The following is a 26,623-nucleotide window of genomic DNA, read 5'->3' on the forward strand; positions in this document are numbered from 1 at the left end:
TCTGAAGCAGGCTCCAGGCTCAGAGCTGTCAGCATAGAGCCCGATGCAGGGGCTCGAACTCAGGAACCGCAAGGTCATGACCCAAGCTGAAGTCCGAGGCTTAACCGACTGGGCCACCCAGGTGCCCCCCCCCCCCCCCCCCCCGCTTGATTTTAGACCTCTGGCCTCCAGAACCGTAAGAGGGTAAATTTCTGGGGTTTTCAGCCCCCAAGTCTATGGTAATTTGTTATGGCAGCCCTAGGAAACTGGTACCCTGCTGTCTTGCACTTCTCGGCACCACGGAAAAGGAGAGAACATCGGCTTCGCTGCACTGAGCGCCTCATGCAGAAGGCCGCGAGGTCAGCTCCTGTGGGCCAGGCAGTGACATAAGAGCCTCCAAGGTGCAGACACCAAGGGAGGAAGGCGGTCCCCAGCGTGGGCCAGGAGGCTGGGAAGCAGGTTCTGCAGGTGAGGACTGAGCAGGTTGAACAGTAATCCACAAGGAGGCCTCATTCAAAATCCCCAGCCGACTGCTCATTGTCCCCAAAGAAATGGGCCTTGGCCCAGAGGTTCACACACAAGAGAGCGGGTCTCCTGTGCAACCCTCCTCCCGTTTTTGGATCATGGTACAGTTGATCCCAATCAGAAGTAAAGGTCGTCGGAAGTCAGGGAGTCCCAGCCTCACGTTTCCCAGACGGGGAAAGCAATGACCACAAAGCTCAAGTGGCACAGCAGAATCACGCACGGTCAGAAGGGAACCTGTCTCCAGACCCCCAATTCTTGCAAAGGAACCAAACCTCCTCCCCCCATCTGATCTGTTCTTCGCAAAGGAAGAGTGTCGTGGTGACCCTTAGAGCTCAGCAGCCCTGAGCCCAAAACATCCTCCTGCGAAAGTTCACTTCCCTCCTGCTAAAATTTGGACTTAGCGCTTTGCGGAGTGATACCCTGCCCCGCCGACGTGGCCGACGTGGCTGCTGCGTCCGATTCAGATACCAGCCCGCATCGTAATGGCGGACACACCATCTGGCTGTACAGCAGTCTCCCTACAGCAAATGTTTGTTGACTGCTCACTGTAGGGAAATGCCGGATGAACAAACCTGCTGGCTCGCTCGAAGCGTCATTTCTCCGCCATCTCCTGCTGCCTGCGGTCCTCCCCGGCCACACCCACTTCCTTCGGCGACGTAACCAGAATCTGCGCCGCCCCCCAGGTCTCTGCGCATGCTCCTCTCTGTGCCTGGAAGCACACAGCTTCGCACACCTCTGCCAGTGTCACGCGGTCCCAGCCTCCAGGGGTCACAACATCCTTTGTCAGAGGCCTTTTCCCCAGGTCCAGCAGGTGCTGTTTCTTTTCATTGCTTATCCTAATTCGAAGTTTTATTTTTGTATGACTCCTTTTCACTTGTGTTCACCACGATCAGACAAAAAGTTCCATTAGGGCAGGAACTCTGTCTAGCTGTTTCACCGTTGTCTCCCCAGCACCCAGCACATAGTACGCACATGTAATTCATTCATTGGTTTATTCCACAAATATTTATTGAACAAAATGCTGAGCTGCTGAAGGAATAGACAAAGCTACCACCCCTCAGGACAGCAGAGTCAAATAGATGAGCTACGAAATGACCGGGTCAGAAATCACCTCTGCTGCCTCACTTACCCTCTTTCCTGTGCTTGCCTCTTAACCATTTAGCTCTGACTCATCCCCAAAGGAGGACTTGAAAAAACTCAAAGCAGTCAATAATGTAACTGGTAAACAACTCTGGAAAATGAACTTCAGGGGAGCGATGCCATACAATTATCTAGAATGAAGTTTGGGAATTGTCTTTGCAATTCAATTAGCTTCAGAATTATTTTAGAAAAGCAAAAGAGAGAATATGTTGCCAAGTAAGAAGGATGAGCAACGCTCCTCCAGCCCTCCCCGCTCTGGGAAGAATAGCACCCTTCCCATGAAGCTGCTGTATTGGTTACAGATACAAGTATAGATCGAATCGACGGGCATCACCCCCCACCCTCCCGCATGCTTTGCCTTCACCATGTGGTCTCCTGCCAAGGACATACATTGCAGTGTCTGCAATCATTATCCCACATACAGCCATAGTCATGGACTGTTTCCTTGGAGAACTCACAACACTTATTATCATGATTCAACAAACATTTACTCAGTACCTACTGGATGCCCAGCACTGTAGAAGGCTTGGGAGATTCAGCACTGTGATGGCATTACAATGGGATTCTAGCAACTAATGCACTTGAAAAAGGCTATCACCTCCCCATAATACCATAATAACAATCTTCTCCATGTCTACAATGCTTCATAGAATACAAACAGCTTTCATACGTGGCTATGTGTCACAGCAGCTATGTGAGACAGGAAGGACAGACCCCCACCCCCGCCCCCATTTAGTAGATTGACTGTTTAGGTTCCAGAAGCCTTGACTGACTTACTCAAGGTTGAAGGGCTAACAAGGGGCACAACTGGAAAATGTGGCAGTCATGAAAAAGCGCCACACAGATCTCCAGCTGCAGGAAACTCAGTTAACTGACAGCCCCACCTGCCACACCTTTTAATCCACTACTATGCCACACTGAGGCCATGCTGCCCGTGGACTACTCCCAGCTAATGACTAAGTACAGTGAGTGAACTAATTCAGGCCCTTCCTGCAAGACTAGAACTCCTCCAGTGGGTGACTTGGGCCACAAGAATCTCTAGCAACCTGGAGGACACTTTCTTAGAAGATTCTCCCTCCCCAAATTCCTCTTCCTTTCTGCCCTCTGTCACAGATGTCAGACCTGTATCACGGTCTAAAGACTCTCCTCACCTCCTCCTGCTCCTACCTTTTGATCCTTCCCAGCTGTTTCTCCAATAAATCTTGAGCAGGCCAATGCCATCTTGGAATCTGGTTTCTGGAGGACTCACCCTAAAGAACTCTAATCCAGACCTTGTCATTCACAAACGGATTCCACCAATAAAGAGATTCCATTTCAAAATACATTTGGAAAATTCTGGGGTAAACCCAGTTTCATAGGACTTCCTAGATTCAACAAGATGCTAATGTGTAATTGACTCCTCCAAAGTACAAAAGTACCACAGAATCTAGTTCCCAGATTGATTTGACAACAACAACTTTTATTCAGTTCTTCCAAATTGGAGACTGAAACATTGGTTTTTCACAGACCACAATTTGGGAAATGCTGTTAAGCCCCACTCTCCAACAAAGAAACACCTATTCTTTCCTTGGCATTGCTCAAAGGCCTCAAAATGATGATTTGATATTTTCTTCTTTTGCTGTGCTCAAATGTATGTGCCATACTATGGTGAAAAAATGGGCAGAAAAAGCAAGTGACCCAAGCAACCCTCCAACAATGTGATCTTCCCTGGAAGAACCGGAATTTAATTATCCTTTACCTTAAAGCTTTATTCCTATTTTTAGAAAATGGTTTGATTTTGATGATTTAGAACAGGTTCATCTTCAAGAGATGGATAAACCGAAAAGCTTTCAACCATAAGCCATGAATTCCAAATTGTCTGCAGGTTTGAATATTGAACCCTATTATTATTGTAGGCATTTCTCAGCGAATTAACATTAAAATGGTCCCACTCAGTGTCAAAAGCCAGTGATTGGACCTCAACTCCTCTTCATGATTCAACACTTGAATGAAAAGGAAACAATCTGTGACACAAATTATTCTACAGCTTTTCTGTAAAATTCCTGGCCGTGCAAAAGCTCAGCATGTTCGAAGCTCGGTGGGAAAATCAAATGCCTTTCTGTGTACCAAGGAGGCGTTCCTTGTGTAAACAGTTAGGGGAGATGCACCTGAAAGAGGAATCTAGGGTCATTTCAGGGGCAAGAGGCCTAAAAATGAGTCTATGTGGGGTTCAGTCTTCTTACACTTCACAGGTTTTCCTTTTTCTCCTTCCTTGAGAAGCCCAGTCATGAAAAGACGTTCTTGGTAAGATGGAATGGGGGAACCGATCACTCTTTTTGTCGCCCATTAGGTAATAGGCAAATACCATAGCAGACACCTTACAAATGTGTCAGTCGGCCCTCATAATCTAGGAGGTAAGTAGGACCATGAGCCCCATTTCTTTTTAGATGAAGAAACAGAGGATTCGAGAAGGAAAACTACTGGCTTAAGATGGTAGAGATTGCAAGTGACCCTTCTTAACACCCCTTATAATTATGTCTGATTCTGTCATCTGTAATCTCTTGGTTCTTTTCCTCTCTCCCGTACTTCTCTGTGTATTGCAACTTTTCAACAAGACCCTTAAATTACTTTGATAGTAGAAAAACATTTTCTAAAAAGGAAAAGTGAAGCAAATTTACTAAACATTTGTTGAAAGGGCAGGTAAGGGCGCCCGGGGGGCTCAGACACTAAGCATCCAACTTCGGCTCAGGTCATGATCTCACCGTTCATGAGTTCAAGTCCCACCTCAGGTGAGCTCAAGCCTCCCTACAGGTGAGCCCATGCCTGGCTTCAGGTAAAAAAAAAACAAAAACAAAACATGAGCTCTGCTTTGGGTTAGCCCCACTTCTCTCTCCCCCCACCCTCTGCCCCTTGCTCACTTGTGCCCTCTCTCAAAAAAAAAAATAATAATAATAATAATAATAAATAAAGGTCAAATATATTAGCCTTGTATTACTGACCAGTTGTCCGTATTAGGCCACAAGCATACACAAAAGACCAGAAATAATTCCTTTCCTAAAGTTGCTAATACTCTAGAAGGGAAAATGAAAGGCATTAACAAAGCTACATTATATATATGTACATAATACTATATATGTAATATTATAATTATTATACTAGATTGTAACTCCTTCCTATCCTTTTCCCAACTTGGGTGTGAAGGGCACTGTGAGCTTAGGTGGTCTCTGTTCACCCTTGTGTCCACAGGATTGGAAAGACTGGGCTGAGCTTGCCTGTGACCCGCATAGGCCCCATCTCAGGGGCCAGGCCATTCCGGAACCATGTGACGTCAATCACTGGTCACTCAGCAGTCTGGGAGGTGACCTGTCATAAAAGTGATGGCTGAAAAGATTTAAATTCAAGTCAGACAGAGCTGAGATGCTGGGAGCAGGGCCAGAAGGCAGAAGCCCAAACTCACACGGGGAAAGACAGCCTGCTGAGGCCACTAGGAGGGAGGAGCAACAGGGCTTCAAAAGCTATGAGTCAACAGAAGTCACAATTTAGGGAAGGGGTAGAAAGAAATTAATTGGTGGTGATAGCAGCAGTCAAAACAGAGACAGAGTCGCGAAATCTACATGTGATCACGCAAGAAAGAATCAAAGGAAGGCTGGTGCCCGGGGGCGGGGGGGGGGGGGGGGGGGGGCTTTGGGATAATCAGACCTCCCCAGCCAATGTAAGCCCTAGAATGGCCTGCCGGTTCCTGAGCGGTGCTCCCATCCCTAAGAGGGGGCCTGTACCGAGCTTTCCACTCCTCCACGAGGCTGCCTGCTGGAATCCATTCTGCTTGTAACAATAAATAATCATAATCATAATGGCAATTATGTTAATACTCAAGTTAATACTTGAGTGTGAATGGCATGCCAGGAGCTGTAGCACTTTTATGTTCTTGTTTCATTTCATCCTCAGAACAACTCTGTAAGGTCGCTACTATTATCCCTATTTTACAGACAAGGAAACAGATACAGAGAAGCCAGGTGATTTGCCCAGAATCCCCCACCCTGCAGGTGGTGGAGCCAAGACGTGCCTCTGACGCCTTTGCCCTTAACTTCTACACTTCCTTGTTTTATTCGCCCATATTCAATGTATCCGTAGAACAAGCTTCCCTTACTGGGGGTAACCTGCATGTTATTTTGTTCTGTGCAGTCTCAAAGAGCCCAAATCATACTTAACACCAAAACGCACAGGGGAATCATCACCAAAAGTGGCTAAGGGAAAGGTTTCTTTCTGGAAAGTACTATCATCTTCTGAAAGATCCAGGAGAAACAGGGCATCTTCATGCCACTATTGCTGCACACAGTAAGAAGTGGGTGATTTCGATTCCATGTGGATAGACTGAGGGAGGACCCCCAAGCAATTATCATCACGACCAAGTGACAGAAAGCTCCTGGAGATGGAGACAGGACACAGTTCACTTTTCTTGCCCTCAGCATCCCGTCCAGTGTGTGTATCCAATTAATAATATACAGCGCACATGCACTCACAAAAATTTTAAATGCAGAATGTACACAGGAGAAAACTTAGCGATTCAGCCCAACACCTTCCCTCTGCAGGAAAGCTGAGGGCCAGATCAGCCCCCCCCCGACACACAGGTCAAACATGGGTCAACCTCGGAGTGGAACCCAAGATCTCTGCCTGTCAGTCATCTAGCTCTCCTTCTGCTTTAGCATGTGGCCTTTCTTCTTGAATGAAACAGTGGTGTTGTTTTTGGAGGTTTTTTTGAAATGACATTTGGACTAGATTATTTCTTGGTTCAGTCAATTAGGATAGAGTGAACATTATCGAATGTTCTTTGGTAGTTAGGAATCTTGCATCGGGGCCATTATTTCAACCAGCAACAGGCAGATATAAGAAAAGGCAAGAGAGTGAGTTGGAGCTAACTTGACCTGGGTTGCAGTAAACATAAGCCCCCATCAGTTGTCAATGGCTCCCTGCAGAAATGGTCCAGAAGGTTTTAAAGCTGTGGCAGATTACCCATGTCTGTAACGGGCAAGGTAGAGAAGAGTGTTGTGTGTTTAATGGCTCAACTCCTGAACATCCTCCGGAAGTTGACTTTTTAAAGCTTGAATTCTACATATCTGTTTTATGAATGGTCACCCTCTTCTCTTAACAAACAGAAGACCAGAAAATGCTGGGTGGTTGGGTCCAAGTGAATGAGAGGTCCCAGTACTCTTATTTTGCCTTAGAAAACTCACTGCTGTTTATTTAAAAGGTCAGCCTGCAACCATCTTTTATCTAAAAATATCAATGCACTTTCCAAACGGGGAGGGCAAACATCTTAATTAACTCAGTAAATAATACTGAAGGACCTGGAAAATCTCTGGTGAAAAAGTAGGGCAACGCACTGTGGGATAGAAATCAGCTGCTCTTCATATCTTCCCCAGGATCTGGCCTTCTCATTGAACTTGCCCTGTAAGAAGTGTGGGCTATTTTCTGGGGTTCTGTGCTTGCAACAACTGGGCAGGTGCAGAGCAATTTTAAAGCATGTGGACAGTTTATTGGGGACATCCCATAATAGCACTTTTCCTATTGCGATATCAGGTTTCTGGTGACATGGCCAATGGCCACCTCTGACCAAGAGGTTACTTTCTTTCCCCTCCTAAATCACAGGTATATTTATTTCTTTTCACATACTCATCTGGCATTGCACAGTTGTTTGAGAGACATCTGCCAAGTGAAATGCAAACTATCTAGAAGTCCCTGACCCTAAGTGTCTCTGCTTTGGAGGATCATTTTCACATTTGACTTTTTTTTTTCCTTGCATCAACCAGTTTGGGAGATTTTTAACCTCATCATCTTCTCCATTTTCCTTGTATTGGCACCTTTTCTGAGCATCCTCGTCTCTACGGATGAGAGGGCAGATGAAATTTGAATGGATGCAAAGCAAACATAATTTCATAACTGGTTTGATGCTCTCATATTGTTCATGAAGCAAGACTGAAAACTACTTGTGGTTTTAATTACCATGTGCTTTGGGTCATCCATTACCATGGAAACACTTGAGCAGTGCTGACCAGGCATTCATGAGATTACATTCGGCTGAGCCCATGGGCCTGCCCATCACCAGCAGGGTCTGTACCCAGCAGCCTCTCACAGACAAGTGACTTTGCCACAACCCATTTCTGGGGCTTCAATGATTAGGAAGACCACTCTAGAACCTGCTCTGTTTTGTCAAAGCTCAGGGCTGTATTCGCCAGTGAGGAAGCTGGGCATTGATTTTCACCTTCCTGTTTTTTCTAACATTTTAATCGTAAGAGGTTAAATAGGCAGTTCAATTGCTCTCTCTTTTTATTATTTTATTATTTTTTTAATGTTTATTTATCTTTTACAGAGAGAGAGAGAGAGACAGAGCATGAGTGGGGGAGGGGCAGAGCGAGAGTGAGACACAGAATCTGAAACAGGTTCCAGGCCCTGAGCTGTCAGCACAGAGCCCTATGCGGGGCTCAAAACCACGGACAGTGAGATCATGACCTGAGCTGAAGTCGGACGCTCAACCGACTGAGCCACCCAGGAGCCCCTCAGTTTCTCCCTTATGATAAACCTGGAACAAATTACTATGCCAGAAAGGAAGAAAGTGCTCAAATGCTCATGGGGACGTGTAAAAAGGACACAGGAGCCGACGTGAAGGGGCTCCCTCTGGCAAAATATGGGGCAATTTGAATATCAAAATAAATAACACAGGAATGGATTATGATTCATTAAATAAATAACCCCTAAACTCATACTGATGCTAAAGAGGGGGAGGGGGTTAGAAGAGAAAAGCAGGTGAGAAATTTCTTTTTATACATAAAGGTAATAATAGAAAAAAAAGATTGTAAATCACCGTTTTGCAATCCCTACAGCAATCATTAATTAGGTAAGAATCTCCATGGAGCTAAAACTATTGGATGAAAGGCTGTTGGGAAGAATCTGGTGGACACCACTTAACCAAATAATCGCGCTTACCAACAATAATGAGTCAGTGGATATCACGTGCCTTCCCTAGTAATGCACTGAGGGCACATTATCTGTTTGCTCCTCTGAAAAAAGAAAGTTCAGCCTGCATCTGATCATGAAGAAGTAATCAAACAAGTATAAGTTGAGAAAAGTATGCAAAATAATGGGTCTTTAGGAACATCAATTTCATAAGACAAAACCAAAAGGTCAGGAAACCACCCTATATTAAACATGACTAAGTACAATGTGTGAGACTCCCTGTCTGGATTCTGGGTCCCCCAACCAATGCTTTCAAGGGTTTTAAAGGGCACTTTTGGGACAACTGGAGAAATCTGAACTGGTACCATGTTGGACAATAGTATTATAGCCATAATATCAGTAGTACTGTATCAATTTCCTGAGTGTAGTGGTTGTATGGTAGTTAAGAGAATACCTTTGATCTTGGGACATGATGATGATCAAATACTTGATGGTTATGTATCATGATGTCTATGACTCACTCCCAAATGTTTCCAGGGGAAAAAAAGGCAAAAACAACAACAATCAAAAAACAAAGATATGGAGAAAGATATGCCAAAGATGGCAAAGTGTTAATTACCCTCTCAAGGTAAAAGCGTCCGTGTTTGTTACATTGTTGTTGAAACTCATCTGTAGATTTGAAGTTTTCCCAAATAAAAATTCACAGCAAAAAAAAAACTAGAAGAAAGATGAGTGAAGAAAGCAGTTACACTTGGACAAGATTGAGAGAAAGGAAGGCCGGCAGAGCACACAATGTTCTAGCTCTAGATCTGAGGGGTATTTACATGACTTCACTTTGTGATCATTTATTGAGTTGTTATTTTGGTTTTGTGTACTTGTCCTTAGGCTGTTCTATAAAAAGTTGATTTAAAAAATCTTCTTTATTCAACTATCTTCCAAATTTTATGACTGTTTTTTACCACCAACACATTCGCACATGCACACACACACACACATGCACACATGTGCACACATTCACATAAGAGCTGGGTATTGCCTACTATGTGCCAGATACTGAGTTATGTGCTAGAGAGACAGAAAGAGTGCAGACCTGGTCCCTGTGTTCTGGAAGTTCATAGGCCAGTGTGAGGCTTTACACACACACACACACACACACACACACACACACACACACGATGCAATATGTTGTAATACAGCATAACATGTCACAAGGGAGTGATCCAGTAGTCAGAATACGACACAGAGGAGAAAGCATGCTTCTCCGAGGTCCCAGAAATTCACATTGTTTTAAAGGACTAAAGGATTTCGACAAAAGGAAAAGGTACCTTCTGCTCCAGTTTGGAATACTGCATTTACAGGATCCATCAATGGCTCTGGGTACAACCTTTGGTGATCGGCTTCAGAGGTGTCCAGAGACCTCCAAGCCAACAGGTTGGGGCAGCCAGACCTACACCTTTTGCTGAAAGATGCTCCTCCTCCCCAGGGAAAAGTAAACCTCTGACAGAGCAGGGGTAGGAGGGCCATTGGTTTAAAAACGAAGAACCTGGGTCCAGTGAAGAAATGGGCAAAGACATGAACAGACACTTCTCCAAGGAAGACATCCAGATGGCCAACCGACACATGAAAAAAAGCTCAACATCACTCATCATCAGGGAAATACAAATCAAAACCACAATGAGATACCACCTCACGCCTGTCAGAATGGCTAACATGAACAACTCAGGCAACAACAGATGTTGGCGAGGATGTGGAGAAAGAGGATCTCTTTCGCATTGTTGGTGGCAATGCAAGCTGGTGCAGCCACTCTGGAAAACAGGATGGAGGTTCCTCAAAAAACTAAAAATAGAACAACCCTATGACCCAGCAATTGCACTACTAGGCATTTATCCACAGGATACAGGTGTGCTGTTTCGAAGGGACACATGCACCCGCATGTTTATAGCAGCACTATCAACAATAGCAAAAGTATGGAAAGAGCCCAAATGTCCATCAATGGATGAATGGATAAAGAAAATGTGGTATTTATTTATATTTATATATATATACATATATATACATATATATTTATATATATATACATATATATACATATATATGTATATATATGTATATATATATAATGGAGTATTACTTGGCAATCAAAAAGAATGAAATCTTGCCATTTGCAACTACATGCATGGAACTGGAGGGTATTATGCTAAGTGAAATTAGTCAGTCAGAGAAAGACAAAAACCATATGACTTCACTCATATGAGGACTTTAAGAGACAAAACAGATGAACATAAGGGAAGGGAAGCAAAACTAATATAAAAACAGGGAGGGGGACAAAACAGAAGAGACTCATAAATATGGAGAGCAAACTGAGGGTTACTGGAGGGGTTGTGGGAAGGGGGATGGGCTAAATGGGGAAGGGGCATTAAGAAATCTACTCCTGAAATCATTGTTTCACTCTATGCTAACTAATTTGGATGTAAATTTTAAAAAATAAAAAATAAAATTAAAAAAAAAAGAAGACTTCAGCTAATGGAGGTAAAAAAGAACAAAAGCAAAAAAACAAAAACAAACAAACAAACAAAACGAAGAACTGGGGCTCAGAGAAGTTGAATGACTGGTGAAAACCAGGTCATAACTGGCAGAGCCAGAGCCAGAACTCAGCCATACTCTGCTCTCCTTGGTAGCTGGCTATCTGCCTCCTCCTCTAACACATCAAACTTGAGCTGTGTTCTGTTTTAGTCTGTAAACTTCCCGAGAGAAGGATTCACCCCATGGTCATCACTGTAGCATCACACTCATAAGTACAACATTTTGCAGACAATGGGTATTTGAGGAATAGGTTTCATAGGTGCAAACCCACTGAAATTTCAGATAAAGGAACAGAAGCCCAGTGAAGCTGTAAGTTGCTCAGGGTCCTATTATACTTGCTGCAGAATCTAATTCTAAAAGCCAGTGCTCCGGGTACCTGGGTGGCTCCGTTGGTTGAGTGCCTGACTCTTGATTTCAGCTCAGGTCATGATCTCAATGTTTGTGAGATTGAGCCCTGCGTCAGGTTCTGCACTGAGAACGCAGAGCCTGCTTGGGACTCTCTCTCTCTCTCTGCTCCTCTTCCACTCACACACACACTCTCTCTCATAATAAGTAAATAAACATTAAAAAAAAAAAGCCAGTTCTCCTCTCACCTAGTCCAAACTTCCTTCCATTACACCAATGCTTTCCCACTTCAGCTATTTGAAATGCCACCTTCAGGAAATGCCAAAACCACATCTCTCCTTAATCATTAACCCTAATTTTTAAAAGTAGCTCACCAGGGGGTGCCTGGGTGGCTCAGTCAGTTAGGCGACTGACTTCAGCTCAGGTCATGACCTCGTGGTCTGTGGGTTCCAGCCCCACGTCAGGCTCTGTGCTGGCATCTCAGAACCTGGAGCCTGCTTCCGATTCTGTGTCTCCCTCTCTCTCTGGCCCCCTGCTTGCTCTCCGTCTCTTTCTCAAATAATAAACATTTAAAAAATAAAAATAAAAAAATTAAATTAGCTCACCATTTATTAGCCAAATAAATTTATAATGAAATAATACTGTGTGTTTTATTTTAAATGGTAAAGTAATAACACATGCCTTCACAGAAAGTGACTTTAAAAATAATTGGGTGGGGGAAACACTGTTGCTACACCATAGCTGTAACTGATTCTGAGTATGAGGCTTGTTCTCATTCAAAAAAGAACTGGCAAATCTTAGAGCACTGTTAAAGATGTTTTCTCTGACAAAAGCAGAAACGGAAGATAATTTTAAAGAGAACAGCATTCTTCGTGATCCAATATTGTTTAGTGTCAATGTCCCCATGCCCCGTAAAACTATGGCTTGTGCAAACAGCAGTGTAAGTCTTGTGTCTGTTAATTGGGAAACAGTTCATTATCCACCCTACCCTTAAGTGTACACTGTGCATACTTAATGTGTTAAATCCCTGACCTGATGAGTTCATAAAAAGCTCCAAAGAAAGATGGAGTTAGTAATATCGGATAGCAAGCAATAAATTTTGTTGATGACACCACTTGAAAAGAAATTTGTGGATGGAAGGAACTTTCCCAGGCTCTGTTCGATCCCAACCTTGAAAAAGAAAAGAATATGGTCTCTGCAGCAACCCAGACAGGCCTTTGCTGTGGTGGCCTATCGCAGTGGGCTTGATAGTTGGCAGGGGGATTTGTAAGGGTTTCTTAACTTGGATTGTGCTCTAACCTTGTAACCCACAGGGATTTATTTTCTCACAACAGCTATGTACACAGTGAGGGAATTTCAGTGGAACCAAGAGAGGTCCAGACACAACGCATATCAGATCCAGAGTAAACACCCCTCCCCAATCTCACAAAGAGGAAGTTGCCAGAGGGGAGCTGATTCTTGTAAATTATTGTGTACACCCTTCTTAGGAAGAAGTCAAGGCTGGGGTAAAACTCATCTACTGACCGTGCAAAGTTTTGGTGGGGCCTTTGGTACACAAGACTCTGGTTATTCAGGAGAGCAACCTCCCAGAACCTTCATTAATCCCCAGATTCACAACTGCCCATTGGCAGGTCATTTCCCCCATAGAAAGTTCTAAAAGATGTGAAAAATGCAAACAGTGTCTCCAGAGCCTCAATGGGAGTGGCCACAGGGGCAAGGATGACCGAACCACAGAGGGATGGTGGCTGGGTATCAGCCATGCTCAGCCACCAGCTGAGTGCCCCCTCCCCCATAGCAGCCTTGAGGAGAAGATTTAGTCCACACCTCCTCACAAAGGCAGATTTAGACAGGATCTCCATTCTAAGTCATTGGAGACTCCTCTCAAACAACGAGAACCAAGACTATTCAGAGCAGCATCTGTTTGTTGAGGTAAGTCTCACCATGTAGCAAGCCCTGGCTGGGGTAGTACACACGCCATTGCCTTTGTCCCAAGGCAACCTCTGACGTGGGCACTAGTGTCATCCCTATTTTAAAGATAAGAGAACTGAGGAGAACTAGGTGGGACAGTAAGTGATAGAGAGGGACTTCCAACCCAGGAAGTTCCTCTCGAGATTATTCATTGTGCTGTCCAGCCCAAGTCCTAAATGCCCACTCACTGTTATGTTCTGCCTCTCCTCTTTCTCTGACTTTATGGCTCCCTGCCCTCCAGAAGACATTATTTACATATGTTAATCTCTTATGGCACTGTTAAGTTGATTTAGTCATATAATAGGAATTTATTAAGTAACTTTATAGATACCAAGGACACATGAGACAAAAATAAATAAAACCAGGGAGAGAAGAGGTGTGGTTAAAAATATATAAAAGGACAACACATGAGATCCTTGTGATGGTGGAACTATTCTGTGTCTTGACAATGGTGTTGGGTTCACCAACCAACACTGGTGATAAGACTGTAGAGGGGCGCCTGGGTGGCTCAGTCGGTTAAGCATCTGACTTCAGCTCAGGTCATGATCTCACGGTTTGTGGGTTCAAGCCCCGCATCGGGCTCTGTGCTGACAGCTCGGAGCCTGGAGGCTGCTTCTGATTCTGTGTCTCCCTCTCTCTCCGCCCCTCCCCTGCTCATGCTGTCTCTCTCTGTCTCTCAAAAATAAATAAATGTAAAAAAAAAAAATTAAAAAAAAAGACTGTAGAGAACTAAATACACACACATACATATACACATTTGCACAAGTAATACACACACATACATATACACATTCACACGAGTACAAGGAGTACAAGTAATATTTGCGAAATCTGAATAAGATCAGTGGACTGTATCAATGTCCATATCCTGGTTGTGATATTGTACTATAGTTTTGTAAACTATTACCATTGGGGGAAATTGGGTAAAAGGTACCGGAGATCTTTGTATTATTTCTTACAGCTGTGTGTTATCTATATGTCTCCATAACCTACAATGATCTCAACAAAATGTTCAATTAAAAAAGAAAGAAACCCATGTCCTCTAATAGGATAAATGTAACACAAGAGGCACAGACCTAATAATAGGGATGACTCAGCTGTGTACATACTGATCTTGCCCACTAGATTCTGGTGTTAAGTAGGGGTGGGGACCTCGTCTTTTGTAACACCACAACCCTAGGGAAAAAATGCTTAAATAGGTAGAGTTCCTTTTCTCGTACCCTTGCCCCTCAGTTCTCACACTTGACTATATTCTATGGCACCTGACCCTCATCTCAAGATGTACTATTGATGTGGATATTTTCCCTTCATATCATCCAACAAGGACAGCTCTCAATACCATGTTCCCAATCAACATATAAATGACAGAGGCAGCCTGGGGTAGCAGAAATGAAGGATAGTAAAGGGACTACAAGCCATAGAAAGGGGAGACCCACCTTTTTATTGACCAGTTTAACCCCTTCTTGGCTCAGGCTTCCTTTCTAGAAATGGGAAGAAATTTGAGAAATGGCAAGATTTTGATACCTGACTCTCAGAGTTGATATGAGAGTTGATATGGCAGGTAAGAAGTGGCTGGTATCCTGGAAAAATTACAGGATTCTGGAACCAGAAGAATTGAGTTCAATTCTTAGTTCTACTACTTACTGAACGGGATTGTGGATAAATCATGTAAGGTCTCTACTGTTCAGTATCTTCAGTTACAAAAAATAATTAAAAAAAAAAACCTGTTATCTTTCCTCATGTCTGTATGGAAATACTTGGAACCCCCAGAGCACCAAATAAAGATCTGCCCGGCCCTGGCTGATTCACTGTCTCCCCAATACTTTGCATATGCATTGTGCAGAGAAGACACTTAATAAATATGTACTGAATAAGTGAATGGAAGAATTAAATCATGGGCCTCTAGTGAAATGTATTCTTTGTTCCAACCAACATCTCAAACTAAGACCCTGGAACCTTCCAGATCTCTATCCAGGACCTCTTCATGACTCATCTTTTAACTAAGGCCACTGGTAAATTCCAGACTCATAGCCAGTCATTGCACGAGCATGAAGTCATCTTGCATTTTCCTTAGAAACAGTCTGCCTGCATATGCATCACTCTTTACAGCTTGCTGTTCTCAACAGTGAATCAGTTTAAGTAAATGATGACGACAGTAAGAATGACCTGGCAAAGAGTCTTGTTCTACCCATATCTTTCAACAGCTGGAAGGAGATACACACAAAAGAATCCTATTTCCTTGTCATTATTCTCATATCTCAGCTGTATCAATGAAATTTAATTGCAAATTACAGAAACCCTCCCTGACTAGATTAAACAGAAAAGGAATGACAGTTTCCAGTTTTGGGGAGAGGCCCAGAGAATCAAATTTGAATATGAAAAAGCAAGGAGCTATGCCCATCTCACACCACAGACGGCCCCTAGATAGACCCCATTCTGGACACAGACACTTCAGCTTATCTGCCACATCGGAAACAAGAGGGCATTGCCAGAACTTCTACAACTGCCCTCTCTGAGAAAACAGGTCTATTTGCCCTCTTCCTCATCAGGATGGCTCTATGTCATGCCTGCTTATTTGTATCACTGGCTTTCAAACCAGAACCTCAAATGCAAGCATCTGAGTGATGCAGCCTGGTCACATGCCGGCATCCTGGCTACAAGAGAAGCTGGGAAGGCAAGTTTATATCTTTTACTTGGAAAGAATTTACAAATGGGACAGGATGTTTAAAGATGCAGAGCAGTCAGAAAGAAAAGCAAAGTTCCAGGGGCCCCTGGGTGGCTCAGTCGGTTAAGCATCCAACTTCAGCTCAGATCATGATCTCATCGATCTTGAGTTGGAGCCCTGCATCAGGCTCTCTGCTATCAGTTCAGAGCCTCCCTGGATCATCCAGCAACCTCTCTCTCTGCCCCTCTCCCACTAGCAAGCTCTCTCTCTCTCTCTCTCTCTCTCTCTCAAAAAGAAAAAAGAAAAGAAAAATTCCATTCTACCAGCAATAAAAAAACTTCAATGAATCACCACCAGGCTGCTGTGATAAGAGTTCATCTAAATATCATTTTTGCACCAAAAAATTAAATACGCTTTTATTCATGTTGGAATATTCATGCTTTTGTATGCAAAAGTAAGCATGCATTAAGAATCTATCGAGAAACTATGATGAGAAAAGTTTTTTTCCAAATTTCATTACAAGGTAATTTACAAATGAACAAAATTCTTGATTCATATTCAAGTGTTGATGGAGAAATTAATACTCCTGTCTAACCCCTATCATCATTTGTAGCAATTATAGAAATAAAACCATCCATTATTCATGATACACACATTGCATCCATTTCCAAAAAGAAAAAAAATCAGTGGAAAGAAATTATCAGACAAAAACTGTGTGGGTAGAAACACAGTGATATACAGAGGTATAAGATAGTCACTAAAGTTTCACAAAGAACAAATCCTGTCAAACTAATCTAATTCATCTCTCTTACCAAGACAAGTGTGGAACATCTAGAAGAAGCAATAGATGTCATCTATTTTTATTTTCTCAGGGATTGGGAATCTGCCTTGAATAATGTGGGCTTCAATAAAGCAAGATACTATCAGTCAACCCGCCCAGCTATTATCCAGAAGTACAATTTTTGAGAGAAGCATTAAAGTAAGATTTCTACTAAGACAAATGGTGCTTTCACAAAAGCTAATGTAAAGATTTTTTTAATGTAGTATGTCTGTTACAATCAAAGCCAAAAATCCAATTTAACACATAAAAATTGGGTTGCCCTTTGGATATTTAAATAAAGAAGTGTGACTTTTTTTTTTTATAAGGAAGTTTTGTTTATTTTTTAAGGGTTTATTTATTTTTGAGAGAGAGCAAGCACAAGCAGGGGAGGGGTAGAGAGACAGAGGGAGACACAGAATCAGAAGCAGGCTCCAGGCTCTGAGCCGTCCGCACAGAGCCCGACGCGGGGCTCGAACTCACAAACTGCGAGTTCATGACCTGAGCTGAAGTTGGATGCTTAGCCGACTGAGCCACACAGGTGCTCCCAGAAGTATGACTTCTATCAATGAATCCTTAGCACCCAAAGGTCACTTGATTCTCCCAAAGGATTAGTACAGTTTTAACTGTTCCTGAATAGTTTCACTACAGAAATAGTAGAAAGAACACTTTTTCATTAAGCCTCATATCTCACCCAACAAATAGATTCATTATTATGACTAATTTTCCCAGTCATTTCAGCCAAGCCTTTTTGCCCCAAAATGAGATTGGTGTTGATGCCTCTTGAGATGACTCACCTCCATGATATAAAAGTAGGCCCCCAAGACATTCACCTTTGTCGCTGTCTGTCATTTACTGATTATCCATGACTATAGGCAAATTACAAAACTTCTCAGCTCCAGATTTCTTACCAGTCACGTGGGGAAAATACTGGTATCTATCTCATAGCATACCATGAGTATTAAAGAAATTAAGACATGTAAAGTGCTCCGAATAATGTCTGTCACATAATGTATGTTCAATAAATGCTATATATTATAAGCCCCAAATCTTTGGATCCCAGTGTATTACAAATTCAAAATGTTTCTGATCTTAGAAAACGAGAGAGTGTTAAATAATTTCCCATTAGAGTCTGGCCCAGCATTGCATAATCAAATGTGTTAATATTTCTATAGCAAAACATATAACCGTTCATATTAACTGGGATAAAGATAATAAGTAGCCTCATGTCAGGTTCTACAACAAAAGAGTCTGTACCAAACCTAGAGAAAACTCTCAGATTTCAGAGCTGTATGGATTTAAGAATTGTGAGTACAGGATTGTGAGCCAGGTTGTCACTATTTACAGCTTATACTCTGTCTGCTCTGTTACCTGCAATCTCCTAGAACTCGAATTTCTGATCCATGTTTATATTGCCTTCTTAAAACCTTGACCTAATAGTTGGCAAAACTCCCCTCCTCAACCATAACCTGAACTGACACCCCACCAGTCTAGCCCTGCTTGTGATGACCTCCCAGAACTGGCCCCAGCTCAACATTCCCACAGTGTGCACTCTGGTCACTGTGCACCGAAGCAGGCAAAGTGAATGGACGGACTATTTCCAAAGCATATGGGCATAGCCTTTGTCCCAGAACCCAGAGAAAAGTAGGTCATCCAGATTACTAAACATAGTACTAACCTACCTTCAGGGGAAGTCATGCAAAGAACATTTAATGAAGTCACAAGACAGATTGTCTCTAACTTGCAGAAATGTATGACTGGCATCCCAAGTCTGAGAATATTCCCAAAGCCTCCACCAGTGGTCACCCCAACACTCTACCACTTAGCTGTTGTGGTCCACTCTGGGTGTTGATTTACACCGCACTGTGTTATAAGCGTGGACTGCCATAACTCATGTGACAACGGTAAGAAGTCAGTGGGAGCTTTAACACCTTTTCTGCCACTCCCAGTGACAGCTGAGCTGGACCAGCTTCATCATGAATATGTGACCTATGTCATTGCACTGGGTGCCATGCTCTTAGACAAGCTGCATGCTGACTTTTTTTTTTTCTGGTTTTTCCATCTTGAAATTCTTAATCATTTTTGAACAAGGGATCCTGTATTTTCATTACAAATAATGTACCTGGTCCTGGAGCTTATGTTTCTAAGGATAGCATTCTATTATTTTCAGAGACCTCCTTCCAGTGTGTTGGAAAATCAGAAAACCCTGTAGGGCAATGGTTTCCACGGAAGAGTCGATAGGTTCTGGGGTCTGGACAAGACCATCCACTGAAGTGCAAAAAAGAAATATTAAAACTTCTATTTATATATTTTTATCTCATTGCTGTTCAGCTTTATTTTTGAATACTGTCCCCTGCTATCCTTTTCTCCTTCTATTTCATAGTAGTAGAATTACTAATTTTTAGCTAGGCTTACAGCCACAGACGTTACAAAATTATATTTCCCAGCATCCCTTGCAGCCTGGTGCCTTGAAGCTGAATCAGCCAGTAGGAGGGTCGTGAATGTGACGTTGTAACCCAGCTCCATCCTTAAAGACAGGGGTCATGCTGTACCCTTTCTTTTCCCCCATTCTGCCACTTGGAACATGAGTAGTTCAGCAGACTGTGCAGATGAATGAAACACTGCCAGCATGTCAGAACCACAAGGGAGACAGAAACAGGATCCCTGGGCACCCTCGTGGATCAGAGCTGCCATTTCAACCCTGGACCGCCTCCCTCCTGACTATTCCATGAAAGAGAAGTCCATTTCTATCAATTTAAGCCACTGTTTTTAGTGTCTATCACATGCAGCCAAACCAATATCCTAACTAATGTATTAATACCTTAAAACAAGGATAGAATTTATGAATAACAAATAACAGTAACGGAGTATATAACGAAAACAACCTAAAGATTTCACTTGTAGAGAACTGAACTTTAGACATCCCACTGACTTTTAGATCAAAGTCAAAAGCTTACCTTCTATGAACAAAGAGGCATACAAAACAAAACAAAATGAAACAAAACAAAACAAACAAACAAAAAAACAACCTAAAAAGCACCTCATCACACAGCCCATTCAGTTTTGACAGTGGCTGTGAGAGACTAGTCAGGAGAATGAAACACAGAACTGGGAGCAAAGAACAGGTGCCTGCATGCCTGCACTACCTAGCAGCCTTCCTTGTCCAATGTTGTTCATCAGAGCCACGAGGCACAGAAAATGATCTGTGCTTCTTTCTCAGTTCTCCCAGGGGTACCATTCTAGATGCAGGGCAGAGAAAATAGTCTACACGTGATGGTGGTTTCTGAGCACCAGGACTTCACCTTCTCGTGGTAGTCTGGTTGAGGGTCGTGATTAATTGGATATTGTGATTAACTGAGTGATTTCACTTTCTTATTCTTAAATTTAAGTTTCCTCGTCTGTAACATGAGGATGACACTAGTTCGTGCCTTGTAGTTGGGAGGATTAAATGAAATAATGCATGGGCAGTGCTTAGCACAGGACCCGGCATGTGTTAAGTGCTCCATACGTTATCGGCTATCATTACCATCATCATCACCACCGCCATCATTGTTATGCCTAGATAACTGACTTTATTTTCTTTAAGGTTTTATTAACTTTGGAGAGACAGAGTGTGAGCAGAGGAGGGGCGGAGAGAGAGGGAGACACAGAATCCAAAGCAGGCTCCAGGCTCTGAGCTGTCAGCACAGAGCCTGATGCGGGGCTCAAGCTCACGAACCACGAGCTCCTGACCTGAGCTGAAGTCAGACACTTAACCAACTGAGCGACCCAGGCACCCCAATAACTGACTTTAAAAAGAATATAAGGGATGTCTGGGTGACTCAGTCGGTTAAGCATCCAACTTGAGCTCAGGTCATGATCTCATAGTTCTTGGGTTCAAGCCCCACGTCAGGCTCTGTGCTGACAGCTTGGAACCTGGAGCCTGCTTAAGATTCTGTGTCTCCTCTCTCTGCTCCTCCCCTGCTCACGCTCTGTCTCTCTCTCTCTCTCTCTCTCTCAAAAATAAATAAACGTTAAAAAAAATTTTTTTAAAGAATCTCTCTAAAAGAGATACCCTCATGGATGAGGGTCCAGGCTATTTTCAGGGACTCAAAAGCAAGGTCACTTCACATTCAGTGACCTCTTCACTCAACAGCGTTCATTCTTCAGCTCTCTGCTAAACACTTTCTGCTCTATTCTCAGGGTGTGCTGTGAGTTTTAAGTCCCACCACCCCAGCTGAATCTCCAGCTTCCACAACATACACCCCTCATGTCCCCGAATAGCCCCTTAATTAAAGCCTAGAAACCTTTGACCTCAGCCTTCTCATTTCTAGGTGTTTATCCTGAAGGTGGGATGGCAAAAGTTTGCAACTGGGCAAAGTTGAATATAGAAGGATGCTTGTTACAAAATTATTGCATTAGCTGAAAATGGGAAATAACTCAAAAACCCGTCCCCGGGGGACTAATTAAATAAATTTTGTGCATACCACAGAATTCCATGTGTTCATTGACAAGGGTGGTGCAGCTATGTATTTACTGAATTGAGAAAGTACCTCCGTACAAGACCCAGACATAAACTTTGGTAGTTCAGGGGGAAAAAACTGCAAGAAAAGGATTCGACCCAGAGAACTCTAGAGTGCTGTGATGAAGGGAGTCACAGGGATCACAGCACTTTTTAACGCTAAACACTTCTTTTTCAATCGTCTACCTGGTAATAGAACCTCCGGTGTGTGCTGACACCGTTCAGAGCGAAGTAGGCTGCGGAACGCTACGTACGATATGATTTATGTTTATGTAAAAAAAAAAAGGGGGGGGGGCATGGGAAGATTCCTGAGGCCATTTTTCATCAAAAAGATTGGCAGGTGGGATTTGGCATTCATTTTACTTTCACTTATATCCTTTTCTGTATTGTTTCACATTGTTATAAGGGCCGTGCAGTATTTTTCATTCAGCCAAAAGTGTGAAGCTCTTTTTGATTTGGAAAAAAAAAAAAAAATAGCAGCGGGAACAAGGAAGCTTTCATCAAATACTAGTTAAATGGAAACTGACTCACAGTCCTTTTGGAATTGTATGCAGGATTTATACAAATGTCATGAATAAGTGCCAAAGGGCCTTACTAAATGTTATACTGTAGGGGCGCCTGGGTGGCTCAGTCAGTTGGGCGTCGGACTTCGGCTCAGGTCATGATCTCGCGGTCCCTGAGTTCGAGCACCGCATCGGGCTCTGGGCTGACAGCTCAGAGCCTGGAGCTTGTTTCGGATTCTGTGTCTCCCTCTCTCTCTGACCCTCCCCTGCTCATGCTCTGTCTCTCTCTGCCTCAAAAATAAATATTAAAAGAAAATTTAAGGGGCGCCTGGGTGGCGCAGTCGGTTAAGCATCCGACTTCACCCAGGTCACGATCTCGCGGTCCATGAGTTCAAGCCCCGCATCGGGCTCTGGGCTGATGGCTCAGAGCCTGGAGCCTGTTTCCGATTCTGTGTCTCCCTCTCTCTCTGCCCCTCCCCCGTTCATGCTCTGTCTCTCTCTGTCCCAAAAATAAATAAACGTTGAAAAAAAAAAAAAAAAAGAACATTTAAAATAAATAAATAAATAAATGTTGTACTGCACACAAAAAAAGGCTGTAGACTGTTCTCTAAGTAAGTACCAAGGAATTAATGCTGCTATTAATGTGACAACGCCCGTGTCAATGAAGTCCTGTACAGATTCTAAAGGCTTTCACTTTTAAAATCTCATCTGACCTAGGGGCACCTGGGTGGCTCAGTTGGTTAAGCATCCAACTAGCTCAGGTCATGATCTCACAGCTCATGAGTTCAAGCCCCACGTCAGGTTCTGTGCTAAAGCTCAAAGCCAAGAGCCTGCTTCAGATTCTGTGTCTCCCTCTCCCTCTGCCTCCTGCCCCCATTTATGCGCACTCTCTCTCTCTCAAAAATAAATAAACATTAAAAACGAAATTTTAAATCTTGTCTGACCTTCAAAACTAGATGTGTGACTGGTCCCCCAAAGAGAATTCCCTAAATCTCTGGTCCCTGTTAGGCAACATTTCCAGCTTAGGATTGGCACAGTTGTTTGTTGGATGGATAAATGAGTGGATGGATGGATGAATGGATGGGTGGGTGGATAAAAGAATGCATTCTTTTCCCTCTTTTACAGACAAGAAAACAGAAGCAGAGGGGAAGTGACATGCCTAAAGTAATATAGTTAGTAATGATAGAATCAATGGTTGGAATCATTGCTGTTAATGGTTTCCTAATCAGCTCTCTTTTATCCAAAATGCACCCAAAACCTGTTTTATTCAGGAGGAAGTACTTCAAAATCACTGATAGACATATACTTGATCATCAGGAGTTATAGTCAAAATGTCAAGGGCATGGGAATTGACCTACCAAAATGCCACCAATCATGTCACTAGTGCACCATCCTGGAGACCTCCCACTATGCCAGGCATTAACCCATTCATTGCTGGATATAAGTGGGTACTGGGTGTCAGAAGGGCACTCAGTGGGCTTAAGACAAGAGCTACTCAACTGCTGGTATGAAACCATTTCATTATTTTAACAATGAAGGCAGCCATGCAAGTACATAATGGTTGCCTATAAGCCTTGCTAAAAACCCTCCACAACACTTAGAAAGGTTGCTACCCACGTGAGAAATTCTGCTCTCTGTCCTCTCGCAGCAGAACCCTTATTCCAGGCACTATTCGTAATGCCACTTAAAACCTTCATCCCAATGAATTCACTCTTCATGAATAAATGAAATCAAATGCCATTATTTTCTTCTGAAAATTATCCTGAGCCTAACTATGGTAGGGTATCAGGGAAGGCGCCTGGAAAAATACTAATAATCATTTCGGTGAGAGAGAGAATGTGCTAAAATCTCAAAAAAAAAAAAAACCACAAAAAACAAACATGAGACACAGCACAAAAGACCAGCTCTAGTCAGGAGCCCAGAATTCTCTGACTACAAGCATGTTATTTAAGTGCATTTTTGCTCCGGCACCAGGTAAGATTCTGGAAGGCAAGGAGACTTTCCCTGACCCCGATCTGTTCATAGTTAAGGTAGAAGGAGAGGCATCTGTAAGTAACTGTTTTATAAAGTGTTTTATAAACTGTTTAATAAAGGTCAGAAAGGACAAGAGCTCTGTGGGAATTCAGAGGAGGGAGAGTTTATTTCCACTAGAGGAAATCGAGGGAGACTTCCTGAGGAAGGTGCCCTTGACCTGGGTCTTCTTCAGAATACCAGTGGTATTTACACTTGTGCAGGAAGGGAAATGTGTCATCAGATACCAGCATAGGCCAGTCTTGAAGCAAACATTATTGTTCAAGACATTTGCCAGCAAAATATACAAAATGAACATCGTACACACTTTCCTGAACATGTCATTTCCAAATGCATCATGCTTTCTCATGTCCCAGTCTTTACTGGTGCTGTCTCTTCTGTCTGGAACATTCTTCCTCACCTTCATTTCTATTTCCACATCCTTCACTTCTGAGCTTAGGTGTACTTTTTCTAATGAGCCTTCCTTGAGCTCCCCAAATGGAGTTCTCCTCACCTGGGCTTTCACAGTACCAAGAGCATACCCCCATCATAACACCTATAACACCCAAATCGTAATCACCCATGTTGTTATTGATCAATACTTACCATAAGCACTCTAGGAGAATAATCTGTTTAGATGAATTTTTGTGAGCCCAGGGCCTAGTAAAGCGCTATCTTCATAAGAGAAATATTTATCAAATGATTGAAGTTTTTAATGATTCAGCAAACATTCTATATCACAAACCCAAAGCTACTCCCAGTCTGAGCTGACGACATACCCGTGTAATTCTACCAAATTACTTTGCAGATGAAAAATACAAATGTGCCCAGACCCCTTTTATCCAGCCCCAAAGCAAATAAAAAGCCAAGGCCTGCTGTAAGTCACATGACTAACTCCCCCAAGGTCACTATGGTCATAAGGGGACAGTTTGAGCCCAGAGGAGCTCCCTCAGCAAGTCTATGAGTGAGGCCAGTGAGGCCATTCTTGCAAAATGACCTGAAAAACCTCACCTGTCACTTACAAATGGAGAAAAGAGACCCTTTAAGCAGAAGAAGATGGCTAGAGAGAGAAAAGAAACCAGGTTTAAGTTGGCTTATAGGTCAGTGCATTTAAATAAGGAAAGGCCCTGGTTTCAGAAAATGAAAGCTTTTATATATAAACCCTTTATAGTCCAGCTCGATGAATTAAGGAAATCGCCTTAAATGTTAACAATGGCTATTTCCAGTTGTATTATGAGGGATTTTTAAAATCCTCATAGCTTCTGTATCTGCTAAATTTTCTACAATGAATAGTATATACGTATTTTCTCATCAGAAGGGGAAATGTGTCTCTTAAGCACATCATGCCTCCTGGCCCCTGGCCTTTGCCTACTAAGTGTTAAGTCTTAGTTAACAACCCTTGAGGATTTTTCTTTTTTTAGAGAGAGAGAGAGAGAAAGCAGGGGAGGGGCAGAGAGAGAGAGAGAGAGAGAGAATCCCAAGCAGGGTCTGCACTGACAGTACAAAGCCAGACTCGGGGCTCTAACTCACGAACCACAAGATCATGACCTGAGCCAAAACCAAGAGTTGGACGCTTAACAGACTGAGCCACCCAGGTGCCCCAACCCTTGAGAATTTTTGAAGGGAGGCCCTTGCCCCCAGCTCCCAGCCCTTTGGCTCCAGTCACACCCAGAAGCCTTCCTGTTAGGAGAAGAAAATATGTTACTTGGCTTTGGATGGCTTCTCCATTCTTCCTCTTCTTAGTGGCTCCTCTGGGCTAGGAACCAGCAAAATCCTGGTGTCTGGCTATATCCAGATCCTGGATACAAGCTTCTGAGTTTCAGAATAATCTGGTGGGTGAGACTATTTGGGGGTGTGGCTGAATCAACACTTGGTGTGCACGGCTCTTCTGAGCATCATGTTACCTATTACACTCAAAGGTTCAAAGGCAAACTGGCCCAGGAAGAGTGGATCAATCTGTCAGGTTTCATAACCATGCCCCTCTCCCACTCCCTTCAGTGACAGGACTAAAGGCTGAACGACTTTAAGCTTCAAACTCATATTCTTCTGAGAATTGTATGTTAAGACTCTGTCACCTCAAGGAAAACACAGTAGTAAAATCATTTAGTTCATCTGGCTGTCTAATAGAACTTTCCATGATGATGAAACTGTTCCATTATCTACACTGATCAATAATGGTAGGCACTAACCCATGTGACTACTGAGCATTTGAAATGTGGCTAGTGCAACTGAATAGATTTTTTAAACCACACGTCTACTATTTTAGACACTTTAGAATCCCAAAATGTCAGACCTAGAAAGAACCCAAGAAATCATCTGGACCTGTGATTCTCAACCTGTGCAATTTGTAAGGCCCACTCTTACTATCAAAGATACATTCAGATCTTCCTCATATTAACAGAATATTTAGTATCTGTTGATTAAGAACATCATAATGACCAAAATTAGCAAAACTTCACTAACGTTTGAAATTACATTTCAATTAAGAAAATTATGATGCTCAAAATTAGTGATTCAATAACAGTTTTAATTGCATTTTAATTACAAAAAGCATAATGACAAAAATTATAGCCCTTTAAATTGCATTTTATTACTTAGAAGAGCATCTTCATATACATATAGAATGGATGTGTGTGAGGTATGATTTTATCTAGGCT

At 42.8% G+C, this 26,623-nt stretch overlaps 1 protein-coding gene across 3 annotated transcripts in view; it reads right to left on the reverse strand.

The window, feature by feature from the left end:
* The window catches only part of FER1L6 (fer-1 like family member 6), a 155,496-nt gene extending 129,706 nt beyond the window's left edge, over positions 1–25,790 (reverse strand). For all 3 annotated transcript variants that reach the window (XR_008292528.1, XM_027063947.2, XM_053208154.1), the window contains exon 1: positions 25,672–25,790. Coding sequence is in view for 2 of the 3 variants with exons in the window: in XM_027063947.2 (XP_026919748.2) it covers positions 25,672–25,694 (23 nt within the window). In the remaining variant the exon portion in view is untranslated. The remainder of the gene's footprint in view (positions 1–25,671) is intronic.
* Between the last annotated feature and the right edge of the window lie 833 nt (positions 25,791–26,623).

Source organism: Acinonyx jubatus, chromosome F2 (genome assembly GCF_027475565.1).
Source record: "Acinonyx jubatus isolate Ajub_Pintada_27869175 chromosome F2, VMU_Ajub_asm_v1.0, whole genome shotgun sequence".
Taxonomy (NCBI): domain Eukaryota; kingdom Metazoa; phylum Chordata; class Mammalia; order Carnivora; family Felidae; genus Acinonyx; species Acinonyx jubatus.